Raw genomic sequence first — 12137 nt, 5'->3', positions numbered from 1 at the left:
AAAAGGAACCGAGTTGAATATTAGAATTGGAATAGCTTTGATAAATGTGACTGCTTGAACACATGTGTGGCTAAATGAGTCAAATATGAAAAAGAGGGAGAGAGAGAGAGAGCGGCAGCGTCTGTGAGTGTGAGCAATGCAATCACTGGCTTTCCAGCAAATTGTCAGTAATTAATTATATCCAGAGCGATCTAGGGCAGAATGATGTGTTTTCAAATGGCAGCTGTCCACAAGCAAATGGATTCAGTGTTCAGGAGTAAAACAGATGGAGTGAAAACAAAGTAGTGTTGTATTCAAAGGATATGTGTTTGTGTTTGTGTGAATTATTGCTAGAACATTCAAACAGGAGAGGTGAAGGTGTGGTGGTCTAGACATGGTTTCAAAGGCAGTCAGTGTTTTAGACGTTTCGACTTTCAGAATCTTGAAAACACTTCTTTAAATACAAATGATCTGCGCCACAACCTCCCATCAGTCTACAATAGCCTCATAAAACTAGTCAAATGCTAATGGGGCACTTTACAGCTCTGAGAGAGAGATGGCTGGACCTCAACAGATCTTAAGGTGTGACAGTGAAAATGTAAGACTTGTAGACAACCCCTCGTGTTGGGCAGGACCAATCAGAGCTCAGGAGAGTGGAAATGCTGCTAATTAAAACATGCATTTATTTATTAAAAAGCATGCGTGACATCAGCCGTTCACGTAGCAGAGCTTTGCCCCTGGACCCAAAGCCACGCCCGGAACCTTACATTTAGATGTATCAAGTTTCTTCTGTGGTTAAGTTCTGTTTGGGTAAAATTCTCATTGTGTTATGATTTCATACAAAAAATATGTGTAAAAATTGCAAAAATTAAATTTGGGACATACATTTACATTTAGTAAAATTTAAAAAAAAAAGTTAAATCTTTAATAAATCAGACTGAGATATTAACACGTATTTCAAATCCTTTAGTCCAAGTTTGGTGTGTGTACTTAAAGGGCTGATCTTTGTGTCTCTGAGACAGCAAAATGCACATAGTGTTTCACGCGATATTTTGAGAGGTATACTTGTGGCAAAAGCCAATAACTGAACCGGATCATTCATAGGTATATCACAATCATCTCTGAACTCCTGCAACACCGAGTCACACGCTGCTCCCTGCTCCACACTGCTGATAGTCCTCTGGCTCTGGGGCCTAACCAATGATGAGATCAAGGCAATTTACAGCGGCAGCGGCAGCAGCAGCAGCGGCGAGCGGGGTGGCCTGGATACCCCCCCCTCACTGATGCATTATGGGGCTCCGCTGTGCAATGCTGTGCTCCTCTCCCCCTCCAGACAATGATGGATCTGATTCATTTCAATGGTGGCCTCCAGTGTTCAATCCCATTCGGACCCGGTGACAGTAGCAAACTAGGGCACGCTGCACACATATCTGCCCAGGCCAAACAAGCAGAACCGGGGCTAGAGAGGAGGGAAAGAGCTCCGGGGAGGCGCTTTATACGTTTAACTTTTCTTATTCCAATGTTGACCTAAAAGACTTCATTTACAACCGCGCCTTATCTGCACGCGCTTTATTAAAATGGCCCCAAGCTGTTTTTTTGAACAAAAAAGCAACAACTATTACATGCGTTTTTCAATAAATATCCAGCGTGTTTGTCTCATAGCAATTGGTGTTCAATAACGGAAATTGCAATTGTTTTATATAAATGTCAGTGATTGTGCAGGTGAATGTAGAGAAATGTAGGGAGAAAATGTTGATTTATGATTTGACAGATTTGTTACTATACATAGCTTTTCTATCAAATGTTGTACAAAGGAAGGTTAGAACTGGTAGTCATCTGGTTAGAGGGCAGCACACTGAATTCAACATTAACTAAGCGACAGATTTTAAAAATAAAGCGATTATTGTAATTCTTTTCTCTCACTCGCACATTTGCAGTAGATGGTAACACGACCTTTAAGACTTGAAACGTGCGATGGTTTGATACCAATATGCGATATTTGGCCTGCTGCTGTGGGCGATACCGATATTTGCCGATACCAATGTTAAGATTTTAAGCTGAAGTAAATATCACAAAAAAATTATGACAAAATGACAGAATTTCCGGCAAGATTGCGTTAACATACGGACTTATTTTAACTTAACTGTTTTTACTCTATAAATATCGTCCGAATAAAACTGCTATTTGTTTTTTGATTCTCTGTTTGTTATGCATGTATTTAAGACAAGTAAACCTTTATCACAGATTAGAGAAGGACAAGAGTTACCTTTTGTCTTTCTCACTAATTCAGAGACGTTTGAAGCCTGAACTGTGCGTTCAAATACCACAATGTAGTCCTCTGATTATAGAAAAGTAGTTCAGAACACCACCAAATACAAGGAAAGAGTAACTATTTTGGCTTCATGTATTCCGTTACTTCCCATCGCTGGCGACCTGACTCCCCTCCCTGCGCTCTCATTGGCCCTTCAACGCCACATTTGTCCCTCGCTGTGAGACATTTGCCCATCCATGACTCACTGGCAAAGGTAAAGTCATTCCTGTCGCGGGCTGATCTTCGCAGGCTTTTCGTACCTTCATAAGTTCAAGGCTCGTCTACTGTATCGCCCTTTACATTTGACCAGATCTGTCATCGCCGTGTGTCTAACGCTCCCAAACATCACGCCGCTTCATTCACCTCCACTGGCTCAGAGCAGCATTTTAAAGGTCCTGCTCTTCGTTTTCGCGGTAACAGAACTGCTTTATCTCAGCTAAAGACTTATTCATTCAAAAGGGTTTTTCAAGTTTTTCTCCTTTATTCCTGATCATGTGAGTTTCTCGACGGTTTTTATTGTCATATGTGAAACAACCTTCTGGATGTTGAATAATAATAAAGAAGCTCTAGATTGATTGGTTGGTTGATCCATAACTGAGATTAAAGTTACAGCTGAGTATGTTCTGTCAACATTCTTTCAACGTGCAACCAAAATATTTTCATGACTGTAATTGTAAAAAAAGTTTGATCGATCTGGGAGCATGAAAGCTTAGATCTTACAAATAAATACAAAAATACAGTTCGCTTGTGATATCTTGACATTTCTGTTGGTTATTAGGGCAACGTCAAATGGAAAAATAACTTTAATGTCAATCGTAGTGGAAATGTGTCCTTGGTTCATCATTACATTAACACAACACTGGATCCATCAAACAACAAATAAACACACTATTATAATTATATATATATATATATATATATATATCTCCCCTGCTTTCTTTACTTTCCTGTAATGTTAAATACAAACCAAATATATAAGCAATTATTAGCAAAAAAGTGTATAACCGACAGTTGTAATTTAGGGATTTGATCCAAAACTGAGAACTACAGAAAGTATTTTGATCCATTAACAATACCAATGATGTATTGTAATTGTAAATGTGATGAAAATGTAAATAGAAAATAAAAAGAGATGGTTCATGCAAGGATAAAGAAAAATAAGTGCAAAATAATAATATACAGCTCATAAAATTGTACCGACTTTCGTTTCTTTTTTATGTGAGAAATGAAGGGTGATTTGTCAAAGCCTAAAGTCCAGACCTTGTGGCTCAATATCATAATAGACATTTCATCGTGAATAACAGCTGTTCAATATTGTTGTTTCTCTGTGACAAATCTCCACCTTCCCGTAATATATTCTTCATATAGTCCTTTATCTGCCTGTGTTATTCTCGCGGCCTGTCAATCACCTGCTGCTGGAGGAGATAGGACTAGCTTCAGCGCTGCGAGGACGAGGCCTGCGAGATGCTATCAGGAGGCTAGCTATAGGGAAATGGAAGTGTCCCTTGGATTTGCATAGTCGTGTGGTCTTCATAAAGGTCCGTTCAAACCAACAGGGAGGAGAAAGGAGGGATGGGAAAAGCAGTCGTTTATCATCCAGCGCTGTGGAAATGTACCTATCCGTCTCCTTCACTCTGTCTGAGGCTGGGAAATGAAACGGAAAACAAAGTGTCGAGGTGGAGCGGGTATTATGTAGAACTAGAGGAAGAAGTTGTGGAAGCAGTAGGAGTAGATGAGCAGCATCTCAAGGAAATCGTGTCTGAGTGGGATGTCCAAGGTACAAGGTGGGGAGATCGAAGGTTTTTGGGTTTGAACACAGAATATAATCGTATTTGATGTTATTTAATGCTCTGTGCTGTGCTCGAAAGTGTTTTCAGATAGGGAGTGTCTGCAGAGCCGCGGCGCGTTTTAGCGCCGTTTTAGACCGCGCCGAGTTAAGGTTAGGGTTAAGGTTAGGGTTACGGTTAGGGTTAAGGTTAGGGTTAGGGTTAGGGTTAAGGTTAAGGTTAGGGTTAGGGTTAGGGTTAGGGTTAAGGTTAAGGTTAAGGTTAGGGTTACGGTTAGGGTTAAGGTTAGGGTTAGGGTTAGGGTTAAGGTTAGGGTTAGGGTTAAGGTTAAGGTTAAGGTTAGGGTTACGGTTAGGGTTAAGGTTAGGGTTAGGGTTAAGGTTAAGGTTAAGGTTAAGGTTAAGGTTAGGGTTATGGTTAGGGTTAAGGTTAAGGTCAAGGTCAAGGTCAAGGTTAAGGTTAAGGTTAGGGTTACGGTTAGGGTTAAGGTTAGGGTTAGGGTTAGGGTTAAGGTTAAGGTTAAGGTTAGGGTTACGGTTAGGGTTAAGGTTAAGGTCAAGGTCAAGGTTAAGGTTAAGGTTACGGTTAGGGTTAAGGTTAGGGTTAGGGTTAAGGTTAAGGTCAAGGTCAAGGTTAAGGTTAGGGTTACGGTTAGGGTTAGGGTTAGGGTTAAGGTTAAGGTTAGGGTTAGGGTTACGGTTAGGGTTAAGGTTAAGGTCAAGGTCAAGGTTAAGGTTAAGGTTACGGTTAAGGTTAGGGTTAGGGTTAAGGTTAAGGTCAAGGTCAAGGTTAAGGTTAAGGTTAGGGTTACGGTTAGGGTTAAGGTTAGGGTTAGGGTTAGGGTTAAGGTTAAGGTTAAGGTTAGGGTTACGGTTAGGGTTAAGGTTAAGGTTAAGGTCAAGGTCAAGGTTAAGGTTAAGGTTAGGGTTACGGTTAGGGTTAGGGTTAAGGTTAGGGTTAGGGTTAGGGTTACGGTTAGGGTTAAGGTTAAGGTCAAGGTCAAGGTTAAGGTTACGGTTAGGGTTAAGGTTAGGGTTAGGGTTAGGGTTAAGGTTAAGGTCAAGGTCAAGGTTAAGGTTAGGGTTACGGTTAGGGTTAGGGTTAGGGTTAAGGTTAAGGTTAGGGTTAGGGTTACGGTTACGGTTAGGGTTAGGGTTAAGGTTAAGGTCAAGGTCAAGGTTAAGGTTAAGGTTAGGGTTAAGGTTAAGGTTAAGGTTAGCCATGAGGCTATAACGGGCTATAAGGGAAATGCCGCGGTCCCTGAAATGGTGCGGTCATTTGACCGCGCCGCGGCTCTCCAGCCACTGCCTTTCAGATATGGTATGTGGGTGTGGTCTGGTCATTTATCCGACAAAACAAAATCATGCCCGCATATAGTGCTTAGAGTTATGAAAGCTCTGAAAATTCAGCTGATGGTTTTATATATTTTAGTCTAGAGTCTGTATTGTGTCCAAGTCTGGCTGCTTTTTTGTGTGTTCGAGACAGATTTCCTTCAGGACAAAATAAAGAAATCTTAATCTTAGCATTAGCAGTGGTGGAACAGGTTGTAGTAATAGTAGTGGTGTTGTTACTGTAGTACTCGGTCATAAGCAGAGGCTACACTGTTGCTGTTGTACTTTTCATTGTGTTTTCACCTCAAAACTATAACATTGCCCAATGATTTTTAATTGAATTCTGTCCATTTCAGCTGTATTTGTCTCAATTATGTGCAATTATGGCAATTTATACACATTAAATGCTTGATTTTTTTTATATGAAAACATAACATGATGAAATACTTGTAAGACCGGAGAGTCATCGCCTCAACATATGTAGTTTCTTGATAGTTATAGTATTAGAACAGAATAAGTAGAAAAGGTAGGTAGACTTGTATTGATAATGATAGTAATTGTGCCTATATTGTCAAAATTCATCATTATTTCACCAAAAATGTAAATAAATGCCTTGTAATGCGTGCGTGCCGTTACCTCCATGATCCTGCCCAGCCTGCGGGCCACTACCAGCTGGATCATGCCCCTCTTGTTGCCCTCCACAGACATGGACGTCCTCAGAGCCTCCATGGCCTCCTGGTTGGACATCCCCAGCAGCGACTCCCCGTTCACGGCGATGAGCTGGTCGTTCACGTGCAGACGGCCATCCTGAGGAACACAAAAGGTAAGTTTGGAAGCTGTAATCGGTGCAATATTTGTACATACGCAATAAATCACAAATCACAAACTAGTACCGTATTTTCGCACCGGAATATAAGTCGCACCAGCCAAAAAATGCATAATAGTGAAGAAAAAAGCATGTATAAGTCGCACTAGAGTATGAAATGCAGTTGCAAGTGTGAAAATAACAAATAATAGCACATATAAGTCGCTCCGGAGAATAAGTATAAGTATATAAGTATAAGTCGCACCCCGGCCAAAACTATGAAAAAAGGTAACACTTATTGTCCGGAAAATACGGTAATCATTTTGTAATTTTAATAATAGGAAAAGGGAAGGTTTTTAAAGTTGTACTGTAAGTTTCGTTCTGAATGTGTTAACCAAGCTAAACCTAATCCTAACCTAACCTGATGATGGGAATAAAATCAAGTTAAATATTTGCTTAAAACAAATACTGCTGAACATTATGAGTTCCCGTAAGTCTTGGCAATACAGCTAAAAAGTATATCTTGATAATGCTTTTAGATATTACTGAGATATTATTGAGATTTGTTTTTAAATATATAATGAATGTATATCCCCAGTATTTTAAGATATGTTTGTTAACTTTGCATCTTCAAAATGTAACAAAAGCTCGGTGACCAATGCATGATTTTGGCCGTCTGAAAATAAATATTTTTTTATTGTGGTGAAAAAACTTAAGTTGTGGCTCAAAACTCTGATATATTGTAATCTTGGTCGCAGAGTGAGCCCTCCTATCGCTGCATCTAAGATCAATCGCTATCAAACATGTAAAAGTAAACACAAGTCCTCTTTAACGTAATAGCAGCAGAGCTTTGCAAAAACACAGTTTGCATGTAGCACTAGCCTCAGCTAACCGGTAAAACTACGGTGATGACTCTAAACTCCTCACGTCTTGTTGCGTGACATCCCAAAAATCTGAATAAAACGAAAAATACCAGGCTTAAAGCTTCTTCTGGGAGTTTACATTTCACTGTGATTGGTCGAATCCAGCTGTCACTCACACAGACGCAGACCAATTACAGTCGCGGGTAGGGATGCGTACCGTTCCGCAGGACCGGTGGACCGGATCTGGACTTGTAAAAACGTTTCGGTTCAGGTCCAAAAAAAACGAAACCCCGGTGATTCAGTTCTGGACTCATTAAAAATCTACCACTCACATTCTATATCCTTTACCCTCTAGAATCTAAACCATCCTAAACCTTCCATAGATCGCGAAATTCGTGCTAGAAACGAAGTAAACACTGACATCGCTGTCAATGGCCCGGAGCATCAGCGACGCACGCGTCTTCCCCGCGGCAGAAGTTGAAGCCGGCGCAATGAATTTAAAGACGCGAGAGACCGAACATTGAGGCAGCTGTAAGAGAGCTGACTTTATTTGAACCGTCTTAGTCGCCGCGTGCGTCGCCTCTTGTGCTGCTCCGTGAGTTAGTTTAAGCTTGTTAAAGGAGCCGGTTGTGCTTTGGTTTGGGTGTAAATATTGTAACTTCTCGCTCAGGTCAGTAATGCTGGTTTAGTGCTCACAAGTTGTCACTTTATTTCTTGAACAGAGTTGGTTACTGTTGGCCGTAACCATGGTGATGGAACAGGAACATCAAAAACTACCTCGTCTCCTGAGCCGCTCTTAGCTCCGCCCCAGAGACCACAAGCACTAGAGACTAGGGTCGCTACAATATGAATAAAATAACTGTTATGTTGTGGTGTGATGTAGCATTTATTTCAGTGGGTTAATGTGCAATGTGCAATATACATATTTATACATCTAAGTAAATACTAAGTGAAAGTAATATTGTTTAATTGCTGGATTCATTAATTGGAGCTTATATTTTGTAATAGTATTTGTATTCTAAAGGTGGTAAATATGGTCTTGTGTTTAATGCTGTTAATATGATGCATTGTGTGTAGTGTAAAATATTTTCATATTCTATTTTTGATACTGCTAAGTTGATTGATTTATAGTGGTTCTAGTTGACTGTTATGCTAGTTTTTGAAGGTTTTTACATGACTTTGATGCCAATGGATCTGCAAAATTAAAGAATGGAAATGTATCTAAAGGCATTAAACTTCAGGTGTGGGGGCCAGCCCAGTCACACCAGTAATACACTGGACAAACATAGTATCAGCTGAAACAGCTGCCCCAATACCAATACTCAACTTGCTCTTGTTCGGAAGTTGTTCCTCTAGTAAAACACATGTGTTTAGCTAGTTAGCAGCTTGTGATTTGTAAGTTGTAACTTATGATTGTGATTTGTAAGTTGTAACTTATGTTAATAAACAGTGAATAAACCAGATAAATTGAGTTTATTTCAATCTGCAGTTAAGTCCTTGTTCATGTGTCTTCAACTTAATTTAGCGAAGTAGCTTGTGTTACGCAGTTATAACATTATGCAAATATGGCATGAGTTCAGCCGGACTCATTAGGTCCGGACCTGAACCTAAACCTCTGGATTCGAATCCGGACTTGAACCTGAACGTGGGTTTAGGTCTGCATCCCTCGTCGCGGGTGGGGAAAAGTGTCTCTGTTTGAGCGAACAGCAGCTTCAACAGAAACGCTCTGAATCTAAAGCTGTGACACTGTAGGACTACAACACAATTCCCCAGAGAAACTTGCCTTGCTGGCTGCTCCTCCGTTGATGATGGACTTGACGAAGATGCCCAGGTCGGCGTGGTTGTCCTTGGAGCGGTTCCCCTTCACACTGACCCCCAGCCCAGCCGAGCCCGAGTCGTTCAGGGGGATCTCAAACGTCATGAAATCCTGCGCACCTTCCGGAGACGCCACCAAGTCCTCGTCACTCGGAGTCTGTGGAGGTTGACACGGGAAAGAACTTAGAAATGACATGTAGAAGGAAACAGCCAGGGTCATGTTCAGTGGGGGAAGAAACCGATGATTTTGTAAGTTTGTTAGTTGTGCTCAAAGGAAGCTACTGGACTGATTTCCTGGTTCTTTTTATTCATAAATTGCATACTCAAGCGAATTATGTTTTATTTTCATTACATTTGGACAAAATGCCTTTGTCAGATCATTTTCTTCATCGTTCATTGGACCAGTGTATGAAAATACCCCTAAAATTAAGGGTTTTAAGATTTAAATTAAAATAAAACTGAATAAAAAAATAATTCTACTTGTCATTTCAGTTAAAAATGTAATTTTACTTTTATCGTTTTCACTTCTCCAATAACTCAATGTTGTGATGGTCTTAAGGGCAAAGATTCTTTTGGGGACTAAATTTCACATTTTAAAGTCATATTCCCAATACTTAACAAGACACCACATTGCATTCTAATTGTGTATGTAACATTTCTGTCTGGAATGTTCCACATAATTGCATTCATCTTATATTTCTCCAAAGAGACAAGCTAGAGACAATATCACGGCAAATTATAGGTCAGATCTGTGGAAAAAGATGTTTTTTTTAAAACAAAAAGCATTAAAACACCTTTTAGTCTTGCCCAATGACACAACAATAAGCAATTCCAGTGGATGAGATCAAACCAAAAACCACATTCCCTACGATTGCTTGTACAAATAATTGCATACAAAGAACTGTTTTAGCGAGTAGCTTCTAGTCATGTAAAATAAGTCACTCTCGCGTATTTTTCCCAGGTTCAAACTTTGCTCAAAGTCAAGTGTCTTTTCCGCAAAAAAAGTACAAATCTGTGCAAAAACGTTCCAGATGACAAGAAAATACACAGCTGTCACAGAAGACGAGATAACAACCGGGAGGATAAGAGGGAAGGAAGCAGCCACGTCCCACATCTCCACGCGGCAAATTGTCCGTACCACCTAGCCAAGCGTCGCTAATACCACGCCACCATCTTGAATTCTGGGTAAAAACTGAAAACTTTAAAAATACAGGTAGCAATTTGATCTTTTTTTGTTGTTCAGATAGTAGCAGCATGGTTTTGGACATTTTACCAACCTCCTTTCTCTGCAATCTTTGAAAGCGCGGCGGATGTGGGCCGCTAAAAACTGAGTGTTTCATGTTTGTTCACCCAGAAAATAGTCCATCAAGCAGCCACTCCACTCGCCTTTCTGCCAATTACCCCTGCTTTCCTCCAACTAGCATGGATAGTACAAAAAGAAAATGTGTTTACAGCCAGCACCAAAATGGGCGAGGGAGACGCTAACAACGTTGAGAAAATGGCTGAGATGCTACAAGAGGTTCTGTTGAACTTAAAGTCAAATTATGTAGGTGAAAATTCCACTTGATGAGGTTTTAACCATGTTCATCATCGTTAGCTTACTCAAAGTTGTATTTTGATTGATTCAGGCGTGTTTGGGTAATCTTCAAAATGTCCGCTTTCCCGCCAGGCCATATTTAAACGATACAAACAAGTAATTGAAAGATAAAACAGTTGACAATGAACAAAATGTGAACAGTCGTCTTTGGAGGTCGGAACTCGGACGTTTTCTCTGAGATTCTGTGTTTTAGCGTCAAGTCGGGGAAAACTATGAGCGATAAATAACAGCGACCACTCGAATCAAACAATAAAACACAAGAAGGCGCTCAAATTAACCAAAATACAGGTCCAGTTAAGTTATCGGACAGTCTTTTTACATCTGTAATTTATAAATCGACATTTGAATGTGAACTTTTGCTTTTGTTGTATGTGTAGCCATTAGCAACATTAGCACAACAATGCATTTCTAACTACCGAGCGGGCTACAGAGGCTAAACGGCAGCACGGGAGCAGATTCACAGACAGCAGGGGGCAGTAGAGAGCACCGCAAGATAATATGAGACATTTATAAATACAATAAATAAAGTAAACATTTGAAAATTGTCATAGGCACTTTAAATACCCACAATTAAACTGTTGAAATAATCTGATATTTGTTTGTACTGACCCATACATTTGAGGGGGAAATATATATATACTAGTTGAAACTTGGTTGAATGCAGATATCTACACTTTTCTCTACCTTAAGTGAAGTTTGTTTTCAGCATTTGACCAAACAACTAACTCATCTTGAATATTGTGATCTACTTCATTAAAGAACTCTTCTAAAGCTGGCTCTGTTGACGAGGCTGTTATGTTGTTTCGGTGCAAATGGCTTTGTACAACACAGCTTGATACTAATCTTCTTTGTTCGCCAGCATGGCATTGTCTGTGAGTCAGGAGCACCTAGCAGGAGCATTAGCCTGTTATTTTAGATTGATGGGGAAAAACAACACAGAAAGACCCCAGAACTTCTGGGAATTATACCTCGCTGTGAGAAGATAATGCTAATTTATAAGCAACTGGATCAAATACCTTATTTCAGCTATTTCTTTAAATTATTAACATCAAACTAGCTGCTAATCTGTACACTAATAAGCAGTTAATTCAATGTTAATCCATAGTTATTCTGCCCTTATTATGTTGCTAATTAAACATTTACTACAAAATCTTAATCACTGCTCATGATTTTAGGCCATTTTTTGGATAATAAGGATGTTGTTACAAGTTTTTAGTGAAAGCTTGTTAGGGTCATGAACAAAAATGTAATATAATATCATGCAAATAATCAGTTTATTAATAAATTAAGCAGTTTTATTAATAGAAAAGTGCTGTTAAATGTCTAAATACCAATAGACCACAGTCATGCAAAATAATAAATAAGGGATGAATAAATATGAATGCAAATAAATGTACATGTTGCTAGTGTGTTAAAATTGTACTTTAAAATAGTGTAAAAATAATACAATAATAATAAAATAATCATTATACTAAAAATAAAGAGTCCGATTTGGAACTCTTGGGCGTGCCCTTCACAGGTGCCTGGGTAAAGCGCGCTCTGCAGGAGGATGGACATGGGCTGAGCGAGGAGTTATTAGGAGGCAGCGATGCGTTCAAGTGCACTCTCCCTTTTCTCAACACGTCCCCCAACACCTGACAGACGGAAGG

At 39.7% G+C, this 12137-nt stretch overlaps 1 protein-coding gene across 1 annotated transcript in view; it reads right to left on the bottom strand.

The window, feature by feature from the left end:
* Positions 1 to 12137, bottom strand: part of LOC140364812 (partitioning defective 3 homolog) — a 554921-nt gene that overhangs the window by 287025 nt on the left and 255759 nt on the right. The window contains exons 13-14 of the mRNA XM_072451184.1: positions 8860 to 9048; positions 6045 to 6215 (exon numbers count right to left, since the gene is read on the bottom strand). Of these exons, the coding sequence (XP_072307285.1) occupies positions 6045 to 6215; positions 8860 to 9048 (360 nt within the window). The remainder of the gene's footprint in view (positions 1 to 6044; positions 6216 to 8859; positions 9049 to 12137) is intronic.

This window comes from Eucyclogobius newberryi, unplaced genomic scaffold, assembly GCF_026437365.1.
Source record: "Eucyclogobius newberryi isolate DKJ021-1_F unplaced genomic scaffold, fEucNew1.0.hap1 SCAF_18, whole genome shotgun sequence".
In the NCBI taxonomy this organism is placed as follows: domain Eukaryota; kingdom Metazoa; phylum Chordata; class Actinopteri; order Gobiiformes; family Gobiidae; genus Eucyclogobius; species Eucyclogobius newberryi.
Note: the sequence above shows the minus strand (reverse complement) of the source record. Positions and strands in the feature narration are given on the sequence as shown.